The 24,633-nt window shown below is 48.5% G+C and overlaps 1 protein-coding gene across 2 annotated transcripts; it reads right to left on the reverse strand.

Annotated features, from left to right (window-relative positions):
* Positions 1-1,709: 1,709 nt before the first annotated feature.
* Positions 1,710-24,619, reverse strand: LOC128102990 (lysosomal alpha-mannosidase-like). 2 transcript variants are annotated; one of them, XM_052727005.1, is made up of 24 exons: positions 23,685-24,619; positions 22,628-22,730; positions 22,319-22,492; positions 21,643-21,836; positions 20,473-20,605; positions 20,100-20,245; positions 17,073-17,189; positions 12,732-12,814; positions 12,528-12,648; positions 12,381-12,459; positions 11,762-11,871; positions 11,411-11,518; positions 11,056-11,172; positions 10,232-10,417; positions 6,668-6,765; positions 6,453-6,570; positions 4,146-4,264; positions 3,962-4,063; positions 3,741-3,828; positions 3,556-3,636; positions 2,888-3,115; positions 2,476-2,631; positions 2,279-2,381; positions 1,710-1,900 (listed from the first exon to the last, which is right to left on the reverse strand). In XM_052727005.1, the coding sequence occupies exons 1-24, from the start codon at positions 23,955-23,957 to the stop codon at positions 1,773-1,775; spliced, it is 3,165 nt and encodes a 1,054-aa protein (XP_052582965.1). In that variant the 5' UTR covers positions 23,958-24,619; the 3' UTR covers positions 1,710-1,772. The 2 variants fall into 2 exon arrangements, with proteins under 2 accessions (XP_052582965.1, XP_052582964.1); XM_052727004.1 differs by having other exon boundaries at positions 12,732-12,817.
* Positions 24,620-24,633: the final 14 nt, after the last annotated feature.

Genomic DNA, 24,633 nt, shown 5'->3' on the forward strand with positions numbered 1-24,633 from the left:
AGTTGAGCTGAAGCTGAGTCCCAGAAGCTGACTCCGTCATACTCACAGGCCATACAAAGCCCTGCATGACACTTCTGCTCCCTCTGTCCTCGAAGACTGGTAGCCAATGGACCATGAGAAAAATGGAGACCCCACAATGATTCATAACAGTAGCAAAATTACAGTTATGAAATAGCAATTAAAATAATTTTATAGTTGGGATCATAACATGAGGAACTGCATTAAAGGGTTGCAACATTAAAAAAGTTGAGAACCACTGCTTTTTTCCACTGATTTTGTTTTTCAAGACAAGGGTTTTCTGTGCAGCCCTGGCTGACCTGGAACTTGATATATATATATGAATATATAATATTATATAATATATATATATATTATATAATATTATATATACATATATATTCATATTCATTCATTCTGTAAGTTCTATAAGTTCTGTTCCTCCAGAGAATCCTAATACACTCATCCTACTCAACCTCCCTCATGCTGGAATTACAGGCTTGAGCCACAACACCAAGGCTTTATTTTTATTTATATATTTGTTTGTTTGTTTGAGAGACAGAGGCTCTCACTAACCATGACCTAGAACTAGAACCTCCTGCTTCAGTCTCCTAGGTACGGATTACGCACCAGCTACAACATCTCTGTGCCAGTCCTCTGCATATATGTTACGGTGTTAGCTTGGTGTTTTGTGGGACCCCCCTAACAGTGGGAGTGGGGGTGTCTCTCACTCTTTCACCTGCACTTGGGACCCTTTTCTTCCTACTGGGCTGCCTCACCCAGCCTTGATATGAAGGTTTGTGACTAGTCTTCTTGTACCTTGTTATGCCATATGGATATGCCTGGGAGGTCTGCTCTTTTCTGAAGGAAAATGGAGGAATGGATCTACAGGAGAAGGGATGGGGATGGCATTAATAGCAGGAGTAGAAGGAGGGGAAACTGTGGTTGGGATATATGGAAAAATTTTAATTAAAAAGAAAATGTCTTTAAAAACTTTTTCCCATTTCATGTGTGGGTGTGTGTACATGTGTAGGAGTGGAGATGAGCATGGACAGCAAAGGCCAGTGGCATTGGATCCCTCTACGGCTGGTGTTACAGCTGGTGAGCCACCTGATGTGGGTGCTGGAAGCTGACCTCGAATCCTCTGGAAGAACAGTCTGTGCTTTTAATCAGGGCCATTTCTCCAGCCCCAGCATCTACTTAACAGACAGCAGAACACACTAAAATCCCGGAGAGCACTAGGCTCTGCCTCAGAAGGATTAGCTAGGGGCTCCACAAGTTGAGAAGAGGAAGAATGTCATGGGGGAGGAATGATGGCTCCCCTTACCAGTGAGGAGCCTAAGACTGGGACCTGCTTCTGTCCCACCTCCTCCTCCAGAACCTCCCAGATTCCTTGCCTAGATCTGACCCAAAGGCCAGATTAGAAAGACCCAGGGTAGAGCTGGTTTTCTGATGCTGTGTCCTGCACAGGCCTATCCTCAGTGCTTGTTGAGACAGCTGTGTGGGGGCCTGTGTGGACAAAGGATCGAAGTGGGAGGAGAGGGAAAAAATGATGAGTGAGATGGGGAGAGAACATGCTGGTGTGGCGATTCCAGTGGGGAGGGAACCTCCAGACAGGGTCTGGGGTCAGGGCTGAGCGAGGGTCGGCTGATCTCCCTAGATCTGACACTCTAAGACCCTCCTCAAAAATAATGCACAGTCACTGGGTGACCTGAGTCTTAGTAGAAGGCTTTTAATGATGTTTGTGAGTGGTTACAGCAAGAAAAGGGGAGAGATCAGCCCCTCCTCCTGGCAGGCCTGAGTTCTTGCCATTGAACCCTGGCCACGAAGGTACGTATTTCCATAGGCTGCAGTGTGACTGAGGTAGGATCCAACTTGGAGGGAGCAGGGTAGGAGATGGGACCTGGTGATCAGCAGAAGAGAACTCAGGCCTGGACACAGCCATACACACCCACCTCTCAACTCTGCCCCAGGGCCTCACATCCAGACCTTTAAACCACTTCCCTATACCTGAACACCACCTCAAGATTCCCCATATCCTCCAACTCCATAGTGTTCATATCCCAAAGGTGACAGACACCATCCTAGAATTAGACACTGATGGAGATCAACACATCCTTGGGTTAAAATTCCATGCTTCAAACTCCAGGCACATTGCTGGTTTGCTGAACTGCTCACTCTTAAGGCCCTGTCCTCAAGCTCTACATTGGCTCCTAGCCAACAACCCTCACACTCCACCCTCAGCTGCCAGCCCCAGGCAGGAATCCTGCCAGATTTTTACCAGTATTTGTTATCCACTTCAGCCTGGAAGCCCTGGACAGGGGCTGGTTGGCTGCCAATGTGGTCTCCATCAGGTGGGTGATAGTGAAGGCCTGGAACAGGTTCTGCAGGGAATAGATGGGTCCAGGTGAGCCCCAAAGTCCAGTTTTTGCCTGTCTCTTTCTCATCCTGTCTCCTTCTCAGCTCAACCCTCCTCACCCGCAAGTTCAAGGTTACAGGGGAGCTCAGGTTCCCGCGTGAATCTTCTTTCACAGCGAACTGGTGCTCCAAGCGTAACAGCACCATCTTTGGTCCCCAGCGGGCTAGTGTAAGCAGATGTACCTGGGGAGGTAGGTCCTGGCGAAGTCCCGAGAACTGCAGAAAGAAGGGCTAAGTCTAAGGGGATTGGTCGGAGCCTGGCTGGCAATCAGCACTGACTTGCAGGAAACGAAGCTGAATGGGAAGGGGCATTGATGAGGCCGAACTCAACACTGAAGCATATCGCTTACAACAGGGAGGGGTTCACTCCTAAGGGGTCAGACTTAAACTGAGGGTGAACTCCGTCCTGAAAAGAGGGGCTTCGAAGGCATCATTCGGGGTCTGCCTTTCTGCTCTTCTCGCTGTCCCTCACCTGCATCCTTGGTGCTGCCCTGGAGGAATAGGGACTGCCATCACCCTGAGCCAGCACCACCTGAGGGGCCAGGACCTCCTTCTCCACCAGCAGGCGGTGCCTCTGGGCTGCATCACTAACAGAACTCAAAAGCACAAGGTGGCGCCCTCTCACAATTTTCCCGGTCCCTGAGTCCATGAGGGGCTCCGCAAGTCCGCGCTCATCATCTACCAACAGTCTTCTGTGCACCTGTGAGGAGTGGCCAGGAAAGAGTGAGGAAATAGCAAGTGATCCCAGTTCAGAAACTGGGTAGAGCCTTGCAGGAATTCCAACAGAAACTAAAGACCAAGATGGGAGTCTGCTGGTAGGGGACCCCAGCAGAAGTGAGGCCCAACTAACAAGAGTCCAGGACAAAGAAAGTAAGTGCTTAACAAGAGGATCATCACAGGACAAGTCAAGGCCTGAGCAGGGACTGGATAAGAGGAGGGAAAGTGGAACTTAGAAATACAATTCCAAAGCCAGGCACAGTGATGCAGGCCTGTAATCCAAGCACAAGAAAGGGAGGAGAGGGGAGAGGATGGAACCAAGGCCACAGGCAGGACATGGGTACCAAAAACAGCCTCCAAGCTTGGCTGGGTCTGGGTGGGCCTCATGGGAGAGACCCAGATTGGATGGGGCTCCCCTCTCACCATGAGCTCCAGTGAGCCATCCTTCAGACTGCTGCCCCCCTGGGAGCGGTCGGTCACCACGGTCAGCTGCATGTGCCCATCCTAGGTGTAAGGGTGACTGAGCATGTGGGTCCCTGGTGGGAGCCCACCCTGCCCCAGGTATCTGGGAGGTGCTTCCATGTCTGAGGCAGTGGCAGGACAGGTACCGAGATGTAGATTCGAGTGTTGACAGGATAGTAATTTCCAGCCACCGGTTCAGTCTGATTTAATCTCCAAGTGGGTCGATGATCACGTCTGGGAAGAGGTGTGATATGATCAGATTTGGAGTCCTGCTTCCTCTTCATCGTCCCACACTCATATCATCACCAAATCCCCATGGCCCTGAAATCCAGCACACCACAGACTCTCCCATGATACCCTTCCCCACCTCCTCTTCAGGATTTCCCTGCCGTTGCTGTCCGTGTAGAACTGTCCATTCGTTTTCATTGGGGTGTTAAAGCGGCTGATGACCTCCTTCCCCAAGTTATCTCTGTGCTCAATGGAAAAGGACCCTTGTGAGTCTTCTACACACCACTATGTCTGCTCCCCACTCCAGAAAATATGCCACTTACCTCACTGGGATTGGTCCCACCGTCCACTCCAGCTCCAAGTGACGCTGTCCTGGGTACAGGCGAACCACTTGAGAACACCAGGCTGAAAAATTCTGGTGTACCTCCTGCACCAAGGCTGTCTACAAGCACATTTGGAGGGCTGGTGTGAGCCACGTTCAAATCGCTAAGAATCCCCAAAAGGGATATCCCACTAACATCCACCTCACAGACTAACTCAGTATGATGTTCTCACTGCTTCTTTGGTTTCATTGTGTGGAAGATACATGTGGAGATCAAAGCATAACTTGTAGGAACTGGTTCTCCCTTCCCACCATGTGGGTTTCAGGGACTGAACACAGGTAGGCTTGGTGGGAAGCACCTGTACCCTCGGAACCTTCTCACCAGCTCCACCCTCCCACCCCCACTCCCCACCTCTACCCCTTGCTGATGGAATCCAGAGACTGGCCATGGCCAGCTCACCTCTTTTTTTTCACTCTGACACAGAGTCTCAAGTACTTCAGGCTAACCTCAAACTCTGCAGGAGTCAAAACTGAAAACTGGCCCTGAACTCCCGATCCTGCTGCCTCTGTCTCCCCAGTGCTGGGATTACAGGTGTGTGTTACCACGCCCAACAGGCCACACAGCCCTTGACGGAATCCACATATACCTAATATCCACTATTGCCCCGTCTTCCCTCCTTAGAACAGGATTCCAGCTTTGCATGTCTAGTCATCTTTGTGCTATCAGGACCTGTGTGGCCACAATCTGCCCCACGGAAAATGATCAAGGTAGTACGAACAGTGAATGACCCTTTCCCTCTCTCTGGCTCAAATACAGACGTGGTAGCCGGAGCCTGAGTGTCTGTTCGGACCATGAGGGGAAGTTGAACATTAAAGAAGTTTGAGGGACAAGAACCAGACAGAAGAAATGTTGGCAAATGTGAGACCTCCACTCCCTGGATGTCCAGCCAGACATTCTGTTAGAAGAATGTTTCTATTGTTGTTGTTGTTGTTGTTTTGAGATAGGGCCTCACTATGCAGACCAGGCTGACCTCAGACTCACAGAGATCCACTACCTCTGCCTCTCAGTGCTGGGATCAAAGGCATGCACCACCATGCATGGCCCAGAAGGAAAGAATCTTTTTTGTTTGTTTGTTTGTTTTGAGACAGGGTTTCCCTGTGTATCACTTGCTATCCTTGGGCTCACTCTAGAGACCAGGCTGTCCTTGAATTTGGAGACCTGCCTGCCTCTGCCTCCCAAGTGCTGGGATTAAAGTTATGCACCATCACTGCCTGGCCTCTAAACCATATTTTAATATAGGTATGTAGACATTTGCTTAAAGGGGAATCACATCAAATATGAGCCTCAGAAGCCTGCATCTACTCCTTTCTCTCCCCAGAAGGAAACATCAGAAAATCATTAAGGGCTACTTGAGACTCTCAAGAAAAATTAAGAGTGAATTATCAAATATATACCCAGATATAAATGTTTTTGGTGTGTGTGTGTGTGTGTGTGTGTGTGTGTGTGTGTGTGTGTGTGTGTGTATGGAGAGAGAGAGAGGGAGAGAGAGTATCATTACATAGCCTAGGCAGGCCTTGAACCTGAGACCCTCCTGCCTCAGCCACCCCTGTACTCTTATCACAGCCCCTCCCTCTCATGGTGGTATGGAGCTAGAACTCAGGCCTTTACTCATATGCAAGTGATCTAAACTACATTCCAAGACATAAACTCACTTTATAGACCTTGATGAACTCTAAGCAATATGTTGCCACCCACTTCACCTCCAATTTCCAAATCAAGGAATGGACGTGAACATGTTGACAGAGATCTTTATAGAAGCAGGCTTTCTCCATCAGCAGTGAAGCCTGGGTCTTTACTCCATATGTAAAGGAGAAGTAAAGCCAGGCATCGTGACTCACTTCCACAATCCTAGCACACCAGAAGCTGAGACAAGATCAAGAGCTTTGAGGCCAGGCTGGGCTACACAGGAAAACCTTTCTTGGGGAGCAGAGAGATGGTTCAGCAAGTACAGGTGCTTGCTGCCAAGCCGATCAACCACATTCTATCCTAGGGACCCATGTGGTAGACTCCCACAAATTGTCCTCTAACACATGTGCACACAGAAACACACATACACACACACACACACATACACACACACACACACACACACACACACACACACAATAATAATAATATTTAAAATAATAATAAAATAAAGAAGATGAAATAGTTCCCACCAACACCCTACATATGGCACATCCTGTTCCCAGATTCCACATTCCCACCCCTACCCCTCAAACCCACTCATAATTTCTGGCTACAGACCTTCACCTGATGGATCCGAGCCCAGCGGCTTACAGGCAGTGGTTTAGGATGGCTGGGTCTGAAGATGTAGGCACCAGAGGCCTGAGTGCTCTCCTCATCACCAGTGCTGGCTTTGTACCTGGGACCAGAGTAAATGAGCATCAGGGAGAGGCCTCAGCTCTCACCCGCCCCGGCTCTGTGCACCAACCAGCCCTGACAGAGCAGCCCTTCCTCACCAAAAGAAGCCTTGGCTCACAGGGAGTGAGAGGTTCTGTTCCATGTTTTCAATCTTCATCAATAACCCCGTTTCAGAGTCAAATGTAGCCCGGATGTACTGGGTGGGGAAATGGAGCACACATGTGAACAAGGTTCTCCTCGGCAGTGAAAGCTCCAGCCCTCCCTGGAATCACTTCCTTCATCTCGCCCACTGTTGTGCCTGATCCAATAAGCAAACACTATTGTAACCACTGCGCCCGTCAACTTTAACCTCTGGCCACTTCTCTACACACCATGGTCCTCTAGGACTAACTCAGCCCTTTGCAGAGACCCTCAATTCTATACTGATCCAGTCTGTACACCCCACAGCAGCAGAGCCAACTATGGTAGCCTAAAGTGACCCCAGTCCTCACCTGCTCAAGAGCTTGACCAGTGTATCATCTGACCCATGAGCCGAATGCCAGAACCCATAAGGCTTTCAGTGACTCACAGAAATATTTTTTTTGTTTTTTTTGTTTTTTTTGGTTTTTTGAGACAGGGTTTCTCTGTGTAGCTTTGCGCCTTTCCTGGATCTCGCGCTATAGACCAGGCTGGCCTCGAACTCACAGAGATCTGCCTGCCTCTGCCTCCCAAGTGCTGGGATTAAAGGCGTGCGCCACCACCGCCCGGCTCACAGAATTATTTTTTGTTTTGTTTTGTTTTTTTGTTTTTTTGTTTTTTCGAGACAGGGTTTCTCTGTGGAGCTTTGCGCCTTTCCTGGGACTCACTTGGTAGCCCAGGCTGGCCTCGAACTCACAGAGATCCGCCTGGCTCTGCCTCCCGAGTGCTGGGATTAAAGGCGTGCGCCACCACCGCCCGGCTCACAGAAATATTTTTATGTTGTAATAGTGATCATAGCTCAGTTGGAAGAGTGCTTGCCCTCGGCACCATATAAATATGACGTGTGGTACATGTCTATAATCCAGGACTCAGGAGGTGGAGGCGGAAGATTAGGAGTTCAAAGTCATTTTGAGCTATGTATCAAGTTCAAGGCCCATCTGGGCTCTATGAAACCCTGTCCCCCAAAATTGAAGAACGTTTCCATTTCCTTTAAAATCTAAAGAAAAGTTGAATAGTAACAATGAACATATCATAATGAGACTTGCATGGACATTACTTATCTTCACAGAAGTCTCATCCTATAACTTTTTGTGTGGTATGTCTGCCTGTGTACATGTTTGTGTGTGTACATTCATGTGATGCATGTGAAGGCAAGGGGCTGAAGTTGGCTGGGTGTCAATAGTTCTCTACCATAATTTTTATTTTTTTAATCTTTTTCAATGATGTATTTATTTTTATTTTATACGCACTGGTGTGAGGGTGTCAGATCCCCTGGAACTGGAATTACAGACAGTTGTGAGCTGCCAGGTGGGTGCTTAGAACTGAATCCAGGTCCTCTGGAAGAGCAGCTGGTGCTCTCAACCACTGAGCCATCTCTCCAGCCCCTTTTATTTTTATTGTTTGAACGAGGTTTTCACTATGTGCCTCTGGCTAGCCTCAACTCACTATGTAGACTAGGCTGTTCACCTTGTTTTTTGAGACAGAGTTTCTCACTAAACCTGGAGTTCACCAGCTCAACAACACTGGCTGGCCAGCAAGCCCCACCAATCCTAACTGTGCGCACAAAGTGTCAGGACTACAGACACACCGCACCACACCAAGGTCCACACCATCCTGATACAACTTTTAGTATGTTTTATGAAAGACGGAGCCCAAGAAGCAAATATGCCAGGTCTGGGGACAATCTGCTTTTCTTTATTCCACTAACCTGTGTTTTAGGTTTTTGGGTTTTTTTGGGATTGGGTTGGGGTTTTTTTTTGTTTGTTTGGTTGGTTGGTTAGTTGGTTTTGGTTTTGGTTTTGAGACAGGGTCGCACAATGTGGCTCTGGCTGTATTGGAACTCACTCTGTAGACCAGATTGACCTTGAACTCACAGAGATCCACCTGCCTCTGCCTCTCAAGTGCTAAGATTAAAGGCATTAACCACTACACCTGGCCAGGACATTTTTTTAAGATTAATTATTATTTTAATTATTATATAGGTGGGTATATGGACATGATTGCAGGTGCCTATGAGGCCAGAGGAATTGTGTCCCCCTAGACCTGAAGTTACAGTAATTATTATTATGATTATTATTTTCAATTATGTGTATAGGTGGGTATGTGGACATTATTGCAGGTGCCTACAAGGCCAGAGGCATTGTGTCCCCCTAGACCTGGACTTACAGGCAGTTGGTTATGAGCTGCTAGACTTGGGTACTGGGAACCAAACTTGGATTCTCTGCAAGAACAGTGCATGCTCTTAACCTGCTGAGCCATTTCTCCAGCTGTGCTGGGTACTTTTATGTCACCCTGACACAAAGCTTGGGTCATCTGAGAAGAGGGAACCTCAATTGAGAAAATACCTGTATAAGATATAACAGCAAGCCTGTAGAACATTTTCTAAATTAGTGAATGATGGGACAAAGCCCAGCCCATGGCAGGTGGAGAAACTTCTGGGTTTGCGGTCCTGGATGCTATAATAAAGCAGGCTGAGCAAGCCATGAAGAGCAAGCCAGTAAGCAGCACCCTCCATGGCCTCTGCATCAGCTCCTGCCTCCAGGTTCCTGCCCTGCTTGAGTTCCTGTCCTGACTTCCTTCAGTGATGGACTGTTACCTGGAAGTGTAAGCAAAATAAACCCTTTCCTCCCAACTGGATTTGGTCATGGTATTTCATCACAGCAGTAAAAACTCTAAGATACTAGCTCTTCATTTATAACTATTTCTGAGGTGCTGGGATGGAGCCGAGGGCTTCACAGATGCTAGGCAAGTGTCTGTCACTGAGGTATAGTCTGAGCCTTCAGCTGTCTCCTTTTCAAAGAAGCCTTCCTGAAGCATGATCCTAATTATAATAAAAACCTGGAGTCAGATATTGAGGGTGAAAGCTAAAATATCAGAGAAGCAGAGCAGCCAGCCACCATAAACTTCTTACCTCTGCAAATCCTCAGACTGAAGAGGGGCAAGATGCTGTCTCCACCCACCTTATATTCCTGTCTCCACCCCTCTAGTGCTGGGATTAAAAACTTGCACCACTGCTACCTGGCTCTGTTTCTCTTTAGACTGGCTCAACCTCGTAAAGCCCAGGGTGGCCTTGAACTCCTGATCTTCTTGCTTCCTCCACCAAAGTGCTGGGATTAAAGGTATGTGCCAACACTACCTGGTCTCTATGGTTAACTAGTGGCTAGCTCCACCCTCTGATCTCCAGGCAAGCTTTATTTGTCAGAACACAAAATCTCACACATCACCTTCCATGTCCCCTGAACACCTACCTGCCATGGGCCCTGACACAGCTACAGCAATCTCATGGTTACACTAGGTTTACACAACTGCTCCAGAAAGGAGAGTGAGGCTCAAAGGGCACTTTCCTCACTAAAGAACACACAATCAGGAGAGATGAGTGTAAACCAAAGACTGACCCAGAACCCAAGGACCCAGAATCCAAGCAGTTTTTATAACTCTTTAAATTTGTCACAGAGGCAAGGAAGGAGATTCAAATAGAGTCTCACCTCATTTTCAATGGCCAAGACATAGGACCTGGGTCTCCTGGGGCTGGCCTGAAGGCTCTGGGCCTGGGAGTTATGGACAGTCACCTTGACCACAGAGTAGATGCTGAAGCCCAGGGCAGGCACTGAGGCTGAGAACACCAGCTCACACAGGTACTTCTTACTGTAGGAGCTGGGAAGTATCACCACCTTGAGAGGGAGAGGACGCTAGTCAAGAGTCAAGAAGACACTTCTAAAGCCAGTCATGGGTGCAAGCATCAACCTCAGAGGGTAAGGAATAGACAGAAGAAGAAACCTAGGTGTGACTGGGAGAGGAAGAAGAACATTTGCCTAGCACATTCTATACCTAGTTCACTGCAGAAGAAATAGGAAGGAAAGGGAGAAGAGGAGGGAGGGAAGAGAGAAGCGGAGGAGGGGGGAGGTATATACAAAGAGAGACTAGGAGTCTGGGAGGAGATAGGAAGCAGAGAGAGACAGGAGGGGGCTGAGAGGTTCAGGAAAGGAGACCTCCTGGAGGGAAGAGGCTGTCCATAAACAGAAAATCTGCTGGGGAAACAGTGAGGTTAAGGCAGGAAGATCACAAGTTGGAGGCTAGCCTGGGCTACACAGTAAAAGCCTGTTGGAAGGAAAAAAGAGGAGGAGGTCAGAAAGGGAGGGCAAATTCCAAGGGGGACATTTAGAAGGACTGTCACTTGTGGGAGGGAGATGTTCCTCATGTATTAAGGGACAGAGGTGAGAGATACACAGAAGAGTAAGAAACTCATGGAGATATTACAAGATCTGGGGGAAATGCATTGGGAAGGGGGGGGGGCATTGAGCAGGCTCACATTACTGGGCACAGTCTTTCCATTAGGGTCCTTCACAAAGAAGATGCCTTCACTGACTGGCAGTCGGACCATCTGATGTACCTTCCGGCCCAGGGGGTTGTAAACAGTTACCTGGAACTATGGCAGGAAGGGCAGAGTCACAACAGGCCTCCAAACCCATCTAGCAGAGCACCTTCCCACACAGTCCTGGCCTTTCAGGACAAGCCATGCCCCTTGTGATGAACTATTCTGTCCCAGTTTCCCTGTACCCAAAATGGCCCTCCAAACATAACTTATGTAACTGCTCCATCCCCTTCACTGCAGGCTTCACCTTCTGGAGCCCTCACTGTCCCGCCTGCCTCCCAGCCCTACTCACTTGCTCTGAGTTCTGGCTGACTGGGCAGATACTGATGTTGAGCTCGTGGCAGAATGAGAAGTTCTGTTTGTAGAAGCTGAGCTGCGCCAGAGCGTTGCTCACCAAAACCTGGTGAGGATCACCAAAAGACCTGCACCCAAGGTCTGCACCCCAGGAAGCCTGGTCGTGCCTTTACCAAGACCAAGTCTCTCCTACCTAGACCCAGCCCCATTTCCTGTAAGCTCCACCCCTTCTCTCCCAAGCACGGGCCCCCTCCTCCTCCCAAAACCCCACCCCCAAGAGTACTCTAGGGCCCGCCCATCACCCAGGATCATGCCCTTCTTAGTTCCTTCAAGGTCCTGCCCCTCACACCTCACAAGGTCTCCAGCCTGCTGCCAGCTGCCTTGCATAGTCATTTACAACGTTCTGCCTTGCAGTACCAGTGATCGCATCGTGGTGCTGGAGCACAGCCATTGCCTCCTCTGCCAACAGAACATCAGTCGGATGCCATCTCCCACAGAACTCTGAGCCCCACCACCAAGTACACACACACAAAAGCTCGGGTGCAGGTTAACAGGGTTCTTAGGAGATTTAAGAATGGAAGGCTGGAGCCATCGATGGCCATTGGCTAAGAGCACTGACTGACCTTTCAAAGGACTGGGGTTTGACTTCCAATATCATATGTGTCTATACGTCTATAACTTCAGCTCTAGGGAATGTGACACTCCTTTCGGCCTACAAAGTTACCAGATATGCATGTGGTACACTAATACACATGCAGGAAAAACACATAAAAATATATTTAAAAGAATCTCGAAGTCTAGGGATGTAGCTCAGCGCTTGGTGAGACAGTGCTGTCTGGCATTCAAGAGGTCCAGGGTTCGATCCCCAGCACCACCAAAAGTAAAGTGCCCTAGGGATGGTTTTGGTTTCTAGCTTCAACCCTTCTCTGTCACCCAATTCAATTCCACGGTCCACAGATGACACTCACTAAGGGGTGCACTGTCTCCTGTGCCATAGGGTCCCACGTTGGCTGCGGGACCGGCCAGTGCCTCCAGCTGGTTGCATACCTGAGGAGAAAGGGCTATATTAGGCAGCAGCTTCTCTGGGCCTCCTGGATCCCCACATGCTCACTCACCTGCAGGAAGTTGTAGCTGAGGCGCTCATAGCGTTTGAGGGCTGGTCTGCTAGAAAAATAGCCGGTCCAGAACATGTGGGGGCCGTCAGCATAAGGAAAGTAGTCATCTTCCTTCACAGACCTGCACAAGGGCATTGAGAGCAATCACAGCCCACGGAGCACGCCAACCCCGCCCCAAGCTCCCCAGTCCCCTGCCCCAAATACCAGGTTAGATTGGCCTTGTTCAGCTCCCAGAGGTAACACGTAGGGGTGGAGTAGAGAACATGGACCTTGCTCCCCTCTGCCTGCTGCTGGGGAAAGGCGTGTGTGAGCCTCAGGATCTGTACCTTCCCGGGGCCACAGGCATCCAACAGGTTGAGTTCTCTACATTTTTTTTGTTGTTTGTGGGGCGTTTACCCACCAACCCCACAGCTCCCCAGAGTTTTCTTGAGTTCGAGCAGCAGGAAATATTAGATAGAAGGATTTAGATTGTGGAGATAAACAGAAAATAAAGGATAGCCTTGAGAGGGCCTGGAACCTATTCCAGTGGGCCCTGACTATCTCTGCCCCAGGGTATTTATAGAGATGCCAAGGGGCGGAGCAAAAGACCTCCCCCCAAAAAGCCAAATGCAGACAATCTCAGACACCAGCACTCAGGCCTGTGGTCCTAATCATCCTCTATGCGGACCTGCTGGGTAAAGCCACGAGGAATCTGAAAATGGCTCCCACAGTTGTTGTTCTTTTTATTTCTCTATTTAATGTTTATATGTAATGTTTTGCCTGCATGAGTGTCCATGCACCACCTGCCTGCCTGGTGCCCTTGAAAGTCTGAAATTCCCTGGAACTGGAATTGCAGATGGCTGTGAGCCACTATATGGGTCCTCTGGAAGGGCAGCCAATGCTCTTAGCCTCTGAGCCATCTCTCCAGCCCCTAAACACCCTTTCTGAGTACAAAACAGTAGTCAAATGTGGGCATATGTCTTGGCCAAGACAAAACACTGTCTGTCACTCTTAAAAGGATTTCAGGGGGGCCGGGCGGTGGTGGCGCACGCCTTTAATCCCAGCACTCGGGAGGCAGAGCCAGGCGGATCTCTGTGAGTTCGAGGCCAGCCTGGACTACCAAGTGAGTTCCAGGAAAGGCGCAAAGCTACACAGAGAAACCCTGTCTCGAAAAACCAAAAAAAAAAAAAAAAAAAAAAAAAAAAAAAAAAAAGGATTTCAGGGATAATCCTATAATTTTACACAATTTTTTTTCTTTTTCATTTGTTTTGTTTGAGGCAATCTCCCCATGTTATCCAGCTGCCCTGGCTGACCTAGAATTTTTGAGTTCAAGTGACCCTCCTGCCTCAGCCTCCCTGGTAGCTGGGACAACAACCATGGACAGCTGTACCTAGCTGGTTTACAAAACTTTTTAAATAATTCCAACAGGGAATTACTTAAAACAGGGAGAGGCTGGGCATGTGTAGCTCAGTTGGTACGGTGCTTGCCTAGCTCCTACAAAGCCAAGTTTAACCCCCAGGACACCTGTAACCCTAACCCTCCAGAGGGACAGGCCTAGCAAAAGTTCAAAGTCATTCTTAGCTACACAGCAAGCAGAGGCCAGCCTGGGCTGCAGGAGATCCTGTCTCAAAAAAAATTAATTAATTAACTAATTAATTATGGAAAAATTAAGTATGCCATGATAGAGTAAAAATGATCTTTTTTTAGCATTGTCAGACTACCAAAAGACATATCCACTTGTCTCTGCTCGCAAGTGCTAAGAAGAAAAGCATGCGCCGCCATGCCTGACTATAAAATGATATATTTTTTTTAATTTTAAGGAAATTGGAATTTCTGTCAGCTGATCTTAAACTAGAGATTACCTGGGATGCCCAGAATAATCACAAGGGTCTTTAAAACTGGAAGAGGGAGCTGGAGTGTGAAGCCCTTCCTTGCCAAGCATATATGAAACTCATACATGAATCCCAACATGAACAAGAGGAGGAGGAGGAGGAGGAGGAGGAGGAGGAGGAGGAGGAGGAGGAAGAGGAGGAGGAGGAGGAGGAGGAGGAAGAGAAGGAGGAGGAGGAGGAGGAGGAGGAGGAGGAGGAGGTGGGACTTTAACTCCAGCACTCAAGGGTACAGGCAAGTGGATCTCTGTGACTTCAAGACCAACCAGGGATATATAGTGAGATTCTTTCTGTCTCTTGACAAACAGAAAAGGAGAAGTGGTTTAGTGGTTAAGGCCACCAGCTGCTGTTCCAGAGAACCCAAATTCAATTCCCAACAGCACACAGCAGCTTACAATTATCTGGAACTCCAGTTCAGGGAATCCAATGGCATCTTCTGGCCTCTGTACCAGACATGTACAAGGTACACAGATACATATGCACACAAAATACCATACACATAAAATAGCTAAAGTTTCTTAAAAGAAGAAACAGGAAGAACAGGAAAAGGACCATGTAGAAGAGAAGCAGGCGGGGGTGGACAGGAAGAGGAGAAAAGAAAAACTAGGAACAGAGAAGCAGAAATAACGAGGCTGATCAGGGTGGCGTGCACCTTTAATCCCAGCACTTGGGAGGTAGAGGCAGGAAGATCAGGAGTTCAAGGTTATCCTCAGCTATACAATGAGTTTGAGGCCCAACCAAATCTACAGGAAAGTTTGTCTCAAAAAACCTAAAGTGGCTGGGAAATGACTCAGCAGGTAAGAATGCCTGCACATAAGTGTGATGGCCTGAGTTCAATCTGCAGAACTCACAGACAAAACTAGGAACAGCCACCTATGAGCCTGTACTCCAGCACTAGAGGGGGCCCAGATACCAGTACAGTACAGGTTGGCTGACTGCCAGCCTAGCTCCAGGTTCAATTCCCAGGGGATGAGACAGACACCAATAAAGCAGGACACTAAACATCTTCCTCTGGCTTCCAAGAACAAACATGGTCATGTGCACCTGCACACACACAATTTTACAAAACTAAAACTATGCTGAGTGGGTGGAGCATGCCTTTAGTCCCAGCACTCAAGAGCCAGAGGCAGGCATATAAAAGTGAGTTCGAGGCCAGCCTGGTCTACAGAGTGAGTTCCAGGACAGCCTGGTCTACAGAGTGAGTTCGAGGCCAGCCTGGTCTACAGAGTGAGTTCCAGGACAGCCTGGTCTACAGAGTGAGTTCCAGGACAGCCTGGTCTACAGAGTGAGTTCCAGGACAGCCTGGTCTACAGAGTGAGTTCCAGGACAGCCTGGTCTACAGAGTGAGTTCCAGGACAGCCTGGTCTACAGAGTGAGTTCCAGGACAGCCTGGTCTACAGAGTGAGTTCCAGGACAGCCTGGTCTACAGAGTGAGTTCCAGGCCAGCCTGGTCTACAGAGTGAGTTCCAGGACAGCCTGGTCTACAGAGTGAGTTCCAGGACAGCCTGGTCTACAGAGTGAGTTCCAGGACAGCCTGGTCTACAGAGTGAGTTCCAGGACAGCCTGGTCTACAGAGTGAGTTCCAGGACAGCCTGGTCTACAGAGTGAGTTCCAGGACAGCCTGGTCTACAGAGTGAGTTCCAGGACAGCCTGGTCTACAGAGTGAGTTCCAGGACAGCCTGGTCTACAGAGTGAGTTCCAGGACAGCCTGGTCTACAGAGTGAGTTCGAGGCCAGCCTGGTCTACAGAGTGAGTTCCAGGACAGCCTGGTCTACAGAGTGAGTTCCAGGACAGCCTGGTCTACAGAGTGAGTTCGAGGCCAGCCTGGTCTACAGAGTGAGTTCCAGGACAGCCTGGTCTACAGAGTGAGTTCCAGGCCAGCCTGGTCTACAGAGTGAGTTCCAGGACAGCCTGGTCTACAGAGTGAGTTCCAGGACAGCCTGGTCTACAGAGTGAGTTCGAGGACAGCCTGGTCTACAGAGTGAGTTCCAGGACAGCCTGGGCTACAGAGTGAGTTCCAGGCCAGCCTGGTCTACAGAGTGAGTTCCAGGACAGCCTGGTCTACAGAGTGAGTTCCAGGACAGCCTGGTCTACAGAGTGAGTTCCAGGACAGCCTGGTCTACAGAGTGAGTTCCAGGACAGCCTGGTCTACAGAGTGAGTTCCAGGACAGCCTGGTCTACAGAGTGAGTTCCAGGACAGCCTGGTCTACAGAGTGAGTTCCAGGCCAGCCTGGTCTACAGAGTGAGTTCCAGGACAGCCTGGTCTACAGAGTGAGTTCCAGGACAGCCTGGTCTACAGAGTGAGTTCCAGGACAGCCTGGGCTACAGAGTGAGTTCCAGGACAGCCTGGGCTACACTGGGAAACTTGTCTCAAAGACAAAGGAAAACTAAAGCTAAAGTGACTTTCTCTATTTTAGTTTTGTGTATGATTTTGTTTTTGAAACAGGGTCTGTGTGTGTGTGTGTGTGTGTGTGTGTGTGTGTGTGTGTGTGTGTGTGTCCCAAGCTGGCCTCCATCTCTAAGCAATCCTCAGTGGCCCTAGTACTGGGGTGTACCACTATGCCTGGCTCTTTTTCCTTTATCACCTAACTATCTTGGGCATTTGATTGCAGTGAAAGAGCTGGACAACACACACACACACACACACACACACACACACACACAGAGGCACACTCACCTGCTTGTTGACCAGGCGGATAAGCTTGTCCATGTTCTTGAACCACATGTTGGCATTCTCATATTGGAAGTCTGAACCCATGGTCATCACAGTGTGGTTGGTTCGGTAATACTGTTGCTATAGGTGAGAAAGCAATCCTCAGGCCAGGGTGTCCTGGACTGTCCCTATACCTAAGTGTGCAAAAGAACACCTGGGGGCCTAGGGGTGTAGTTGAGTGTGAAAGTACTAGCCTAGCATGCTCAAGACCCCAGGTTGGATCCCCAGTACCAAAACAAAACAAAACCCACACTCAAGAATACATGGGGACTATGGCATGTAGAAGCAGAGGGAAACACAAAAATAACCAGTGAGGGGCTGGGGATGTGGCTCAGTCTGTAGAGTGTTGAATCTCCAGCACTGCAGAAATCAGACATGGTGGTGCACATCTATGTTCTCAGCACCCAGGAAATAGGTGGCAGGAGGATCAGAAGCTCAAAGCCAGCCTCACCTACATAGCAAGTTCAAGGCCAGCTTGGGCTACAGGAGACCGTATCTGAAAATAACAACAAAAACAGCCAGTAGTTGTGAGGGATTCTAGGGTCCACTACTCAGATGAGGCTACAGGGCACTGAGCCATACTCTCTCATGCACCCTCCTCCTTCTCCTTCTTCACATATTGAGAGCTGCTGGTAGCAAAAGACCATGGGATTAAACAGCAGGTGCCAACTTGTGTTCAGAAGGTCAACCTATTACAACAAAGAGTTCTGTTGGAGGAAACCATCACATTAGGTGTTATGGAATCACTGCCTTTTGAATGAACTGGTTGTTTCTTGTTGTGAACTTCTTGTGCAATAACAGCTATGATTCTCCCCATTTACCGTGCATCTCCATGTAATGTGCACATGTAATCTCATGACTGCATCTCAATCTTATGGGCACACATAATTGTGGATAGTCTAGAAGATGATTTCTTATTTAACTGTACAATTTCTATGATTAGAAACATACTAAACATGCTTCATAACTAGGTCTATTTTTCCATGTGGACTGTAGACACTTAGAGGTCTTGTTCTCCATCCTTAGCCATTGACAAGGCAAAGTTGGGCAGACAAAGTGTCCTTGTAGAACTTTCACAGAGTGGAATTGCAGGTATCAGGCCTTGTTGGATCAAAACCCTTCAGAAGAATTGTAGTGAACCAGAAGTGATAGAGCAGGTGTCTGGCCTTGGTATACCTTAGTCCTTCAAGAGATCAATAGCACTGATGTTGCCCTAAGCTTCCTCCACCGGCACCTCCCCACTCTGATTCAAAAAGCAATTAACACTTTGTATTTAGTTCTACACCAGTCTTTTTTGTTGTTGCTGGTTTTTTTTTTGTTTTTTTTTTTTTTTTGGTTTTTCGAGACAGGGTTTCTCTGTGTAGCTTTGCACCTGTCCTGGAACTCACTTGGTAGCCCAGGCTGGCCTCGAACTCACAGAGATCCGCCTGGCTCTGCCTCCCGAGTGCTGGGATTAAAGGCGTGCGCCACCACCGCCCGGCCTCTACACCAGTTTTTAATGCAAGATTTTAGGTTCAGTGAACTAATTATGTATAGGTCCTGAGATTCAGGTGACTAACAGAAAAAGGCTGTTAACTGACTAATCATGTCCAGATATTATTAATCACATAAAATAGTACACATATTCTTTGCCTTTTCCTTAAATCTCTTGTTGGTTTAATTTCTTCCCTTGTAACCCTTGTAGCTATCCCTTTAAGAGATAGCCAGAACTTTTTACAACCTACAGCTGTTGTCAGTCACCGATTAAGCTGACCAAGTCTTTGCCAAGTGTGACTCTTATCAGAATACTTGTCCCTGAGAGTTTGCATTGTAGTTTGTACAAACAAGGTGTTAATGAATGGGTATGTAAGTATGTATGTATGTATGTATGTATGTATGTATGTATGTATGCATACATGCTTGGGGAAGAACAAAGGAAGAAGAACTAAGATAGAACAATGAGAGAACAGCAGAAGAAGGGACAGAGAGGAGCTAAGTATGAGAACTGCAAAGAGGCTGTGTAGAGAGAACTGATTTACAGGAATAAAGTGAATGGACTAAAGAGCTCTGTGTGCTTAGATCCACTTGAGATCCCACAGATTAGCATCCTAGCGGCTTGTAGCATCTGTTATGGACCCTAGTAGAAATCTCCTCAAGGCAAGCACCTGTGGAGAATTCATTATTCATGTTTATTTAAGGAGTGAGGGACACATGCTATGGTGTGAACTTTACAGCATCAGCTTGGAGACTGAGAACAATGTACAGGAGTCACTTCCCTCCTTCCACCAAGTGGGTTCTGGAAATGAGCTCAGGGTGTCAAGCTTGGCAACAAGCACCTTTATCCACTGAGCCGTCTCACTGCTCCACTTCTTCGGTTCATTTACTTGTTTTGTTTGGAGACAGGGTCTCCAAAGCTGGCTTTGAGCTCACAGAGATCTGACTGCCTCTGCCTACCCCCAGTACTGGGATTAAGGTGTGCACCACCACAGCTGGCCCACATCTGGTTTTCTTTTTTAAATAAGGGGTGTGTGTGTGTGTGTGTGTGTGTGTGTGTTTACACATGTTGGTGAGGGATGCATTTGCCTCCACACACCTGCACAAATCAGAAGAGAGTGTCAGATGTCCCCCTACCATTCTCCACCTACTCCTTTGAGGCAGAGTCTCTCCCTGAACCTGGAACTTGCATTTTCTTTGCTAGGGTGAAATTCAGAAGCCCCAGTGAGTCTTCTGTCTCTACACCCCTTGGAGCTAGGGCTCCAAATAACTCCCATACAGTAATTTGCAGTCAGGATGACTGGCTTATAATGTGGGTGCTGAGATCTGAACTCTGGTCCTCATAATTGAGCAGCAAGTGCTCTTAAGTGCAGAGCTATCTCTCCAGCTCCTTGTGTATCCCTCTAAGGAAGAATAAATCCCAAAGGGAAATCCCTTGAAGGCATTCCCTCAGGCTTTGGGAAAGGTTAGGTGCCTGTGCCTGCATGCTATGGCCCATGGTCTAGATATCTGCGTTACCTGTAAAGAGGCCAGCTGCAGGAAGTAACTGACCAAAGTATCTGCATTGTACTCGGGACTTTCAGGATCCTCCATTATGGGATGGTCATCACATAGCACATCCCAGCACAGGTTCTTCGGAGGGTCGTAATTATTGGGGAGCACACCTGTAAACCAAATTGGACTCAGCACCCAGACCTGCCCTGGGGTCAGAGCCTGCCATATCCCAACAGAATAGGCTTCTGAATTAGAGAGGGCTAGTACAAAAGAACACACAGAGCCCAGCTCAAAAATCAATAAAAATTCTAGGATAATTACAGTTTATCACAAAATCACACCTGGACCCTTCCAGCTTGAGGTCTTGTGTGACTCCCCTACCCTCCCACATCCTCACCAGTAAAGAGGTCAGCAATTGGGGGCTTCAAGCTGGCACTGGCCCTCCACACCTCCTCCATCTTCAGTTCCTCCTTCCGAAGAAATTTATCTTGATAGTCAATGCGCCCAAGGAGGAAGCCATCAAAGCCCATCTGGAGTGCAGAAGAAGGGATGGAGTGAGCGAGTGCAGGTCCTTCTTGCCCAGTTGGGAAAGAGCACAGAGGAAGTACTCAACTAAAACTAGGTTTTGCCAGGGCTGGAAAGATGGCTCAGTGGTTAAAGCCCTATCTGCTCCTCCAGAAGACCAGGGTTCAATACCACAGCATGTATATGGCGGCTCACAACCATCCATTACTCCAGTTCCAGGAGATCCTACAACCCTCCTCTGTAGGCACTGCACACACATGGTGCACAGATATGCATGCAGGCAAAACACTCATATATATATGTATGTATATATTATATATATTAAATTATACATGGCACGTCAAAACACCCATATGTGTGTGTGTGTGTGTGTGTGTGTGTGTGTGTGTGTGTGTGTATAAAATTATACATGGCATGTTAAAACACCCATATATATTAAATAATAAAACTAAAAAATAAATTAATAAAGCTAGATTTTCTTTGAGACAGGGTCTCCATCTGAGGCCATGCTGACCTCAAGCTCACAGTCCTCCTGTACCAGCCCCCCAAGTGCTGATATTACAGGCATGAGTCCCACAAAGCCTGAATGTGTTCTTCTAAGCTTGAGAAGGGTCAGCAAAGAAGAGGCAGCTTTAAAGCCAAACCCTCTTCTACCTCCCTGGTTATGTCAAAGCAAAAAGGAGGCTTTTCCACTCTGCAGTCTGAGGTGAGAATAGGTCAGCACAGACATGAAGCTGGTTTTAAAGCAGGGTAGCGACACTGACCACTGTTCAGTGGTAGCCTCAACCCTAGCAGGCTCAAGGGAAGGGACCAAACCAACTGGAGAGAGGCAAAGCAGCTTAAACCTGTGGTGCCCTAGGACCACAGACCAGGGCTTGAACTCAACTCACAGGAGTCAAATTCACCCAAGAGGTGGGGTCTCAGCAAGCCAGGTGGGGTCTAGTCCCCGAAATTGCTAGAGAAGGGCAGGGTTTGAGCAGCTAAATGAACAGTTGAAGTTAAGCTAAGGGGCAGGTCCAAAAGAAAATAGGGTGGCTGGCACCTGGGCAAACAGAGAGGCCTGTTCTCGAGAGTGGCCGAAAGGGTCAATATGCCAGGCTACACGTGGACGGCCATTGCTACCAAACGTGTCTTGCAGGAAGCGTAGCCCAAGTGTCATCTGGTCCACAATAGCACCATAGTGGGTGGCTCCCTCATCATTCATCACCCAGCCACCATTGACAAACTCCAGACGCCCTGTGCAAGGAATGCAAGGGGGGAAGGGTATCTGTTAGGAACAGGGCCATCAGGGGCAAGTCTAAGAAAACAGACAACACTGTTACTGAAGCTGGAGAGGAGGAGAGTTTCCAAGCCAGTCTGCTTAGATCTGCATGACTGGCTTCCTGGGAAGCCACTGTAGATGGGGCCTTGTGAGACACAGGTCTCCACATGAAGAGAGATTCTAAGCAGGTAGAACTATAGGTACAGTGTGAACACACTATGATATGATAAAAATCCCAGAGATGCTTGGTTGCCCAGGCCTTTCATTCCAGCATTAGGGAAGCAGGAGATTTTCCACAAGTTCAAGTCAGCCTGATTGATGTACACATCAAGTTCCAGGCCAGGAAGGGCCATGTAATAAGACACTGTCCCAATAAATAATAGTAGTAAATAAATAAATAATCTCAGAGATCAAGCTGGACTGAGTTTCCTCCTTTCACTTCTTGGGGTATGCTCACCCTGGCGCACCAATTTCCGTACGATATCTTGTGTTGCATTTGTCTGCTGCTTCCACCAACAGGAAAAGAAAGCCATCTCCACATAGATGAAGCGTCGGGTGGAATCCTCCAGTAGAGAGGGGATTACCGAGTCTAGGATGTTCTGAACAGACGCATGCTGAATATCATTGAGGACTGTGGACATGAAGGTCAGGCAGTGAGGGACCACTAGGAGACATACCTTGATACAAGAGTCCAATGACTCACTGTTCTCACCCCAATGTCCAGGTCCCTGAAAAACTGAGAAGGGGCCCCCGACTCTCTACTCACTGCCATAATAGTACTGGTCCACTGTCTTCAGCCAGCCTACATCATCATGTGTATGAGGCAACAGGTGCACGTTGAGCATGCCTGGCTTCACTGTGGGACATGTCTGCACAGAGACCCCAGAACATACACATTTCCTGTCAGTAACCGAGAGTTGAGAAGCCAGCAGGTTGGGGGCTCTAAGGTAGAATCTTTGCCTAGCATGTTCAAGACAGTAGTCTTGACGGCCACCATTACAAAGCAGGCAGGGAGGTGGTAAAAGCACAGGTCTTGAGTCTGGAGTGACAGAGAGGTCAAAGAGCATAATCTGTCCCAGGCTGCCTCAGGTAGGACACACAGAGTATTGTGCTCATAGACACAATTCCCACTTTGCACAAACCCCATAGAGCAGATTTCATAAAGTAACAACTTTAGTAGTAGCTGAGGTGAGCTAAGCATTCCAGACATCAGGCAACCAGCTTGAGATGTGGGGCAATATTAGCTCTAGTTGACAGACTGGGACACCACACCGAGGCATGGTGTAGAGAGGTGAGTTGAACCCGGAGCCAGGAAGCTGAGAGGCCAAACTGGGACTCCAGGCAACCTGAAGGGAGATGAAGCTGGGGATGAGCGGCCCCGCTCACATAACTCTAGAAAGGGAAGAGGCGAAGTGCTTCCAGGTGATATAGTAGGGTTTGCAAGGCAGGCTTTCCAGCAGAGCTGCCCCAAGCAGGGCTTTGGGGAATGCACTGTCACCAAAAAGCGAGTCCATGCAAGTGGAACCATAGCAAGCACAACCTGTGCAAAGCTTAGAGCCCTGTCTCAAGTGACTGCTCATCTGTCGCCCCATTAATCACATTTAAGTGCATGCAAAGTCCTAGCACGCCAGCTGGAGTCACAAGAAGTGGATACAATCACATGCAGCCCTGTTCTCAGACGCACGCCAGACCTTTCCAGAGACCCAACGCACGCACTTAGACCACACCATCAGATCAGCAGCAGTCACCTATAGATCAGTGCCACCCACGACTCTGCTTCAACTCTAGGCCAAGTACATTTCCGCCCTCAGGCTCCACTTCACCTTGTAGCCTGCGGCCCAAGCGCCAGGTGTGGCCAATAACAACCAAAAGAGAAAGGAAACAGGCCGGACAGGCGAACCGAGGGTGCAGGAGCCCATCCAGAGCCACCCAGCACTCCCGCCACCAGCACAGACACCAGAGGCCAGCCTTAGTATTCCCATAGTTCCTGCAGCCACTTCTGCTGGCTTCCCTAGCCTAGTTAAGTACCAGCGAACGCTCCGCCCCCAGAACCCGAGCCAGCCAATCAGCGCGGAAGGGGGCAGGGCCTCGGCCATCTACAAACTGAGGCTGTGGAGTTTTGTACTGAGGAATTGGAGCACAGGGAAGGACTGGGTCTGAATCCCACCCCCATTCCACTCAGGGCTCTTTTGGCTGAAGACTTTAGCTGTAAGGCTTTGATAATGAGTGTGAGCAAAGGATTCAACTTTTCCAGTAGACAGCAGTGTTTCCTAAGGAGTGGAAAGCGTAGATGGGATTCTAGGATATCACACTCTCTTTAGGGCTGGGTCCTATAAGGGCCTAGCTTGGCTGGAAGCTGGAGTAGAAAACAGTTCTGGTTTGCCTTGTGGGGACTGGGACTTTAACAAACTGCCAGAGATGAGGCACGTAGCCGGGTCTGAACAGAAGCTGATCCTCTTATGAGCTGAAAGGGCCTTGTAGGGAAGGAAGAACCCTGAATCGTCCATACCCTTCCCAACCCCAACCAGTCTATTCACTAATCTGTTGTTCTAAGAAAACCCAGGCCAGAGTTTGGTGTGTGGGTGTATAGGTGTAATCTCAGCGTGCTGAAGGCTGGAGCACCAATATTGCCATCCTAGGATATATGATTGATTACCAGGCCTGCCAGAGCTTTAGAGGAATACACAAATAAATAAAACCTAGAAATATAGCTCTACAGTATTATGTCTGTGTAAAATGTATAAAGCCCTGAATTTCATACCCAGCACATCA

This window comes from Peromyscus californicus, unplaced genomic scaffold (assembly GCF_007827085.1).
Source record: "Peromyscus californicus insignis strain IS unplaced genomic scaffold, ASM782708v3 Scaffold_8__1_contigs__length_139910024, whole genome shotgun sequence".
Taxonomy (NCBI): Eukaryota; Metazoa; Chordata; class Mammalia; order Rodentia; family Cricetidae; genus Peromyscus; species Peromyscus californicus.

What these genes read in the sequence shown, in the direction of transcription:
- LOC128102990 (XM_052727004.1), bottom strand. Translation starts at nt 23,957, where the DNA reads ATGGCCGAGGCCCTGCCCCCTTCCGCGCTGATTGGCTGGCTCGGGTTC. An exon ending in ACGGAAATTGGTGCGCCAGG is followed by an intron (nt 21,837 to 22,318) that starts GTGAGCATACCC and finishes TTCCTTGCACAG; the next exon opens with GGCGTCTGGAGTTTGTCAAT. An exon ending in TCCGCCTGGTCAACAAGCAG is followed by an intron (nt 12,818 to 17,072) that starts GTGAGTGTGCCT and finishes GCCTTTCCCCAG; the next exon opens with CAGCAGGCAGAGGGGAGCAA.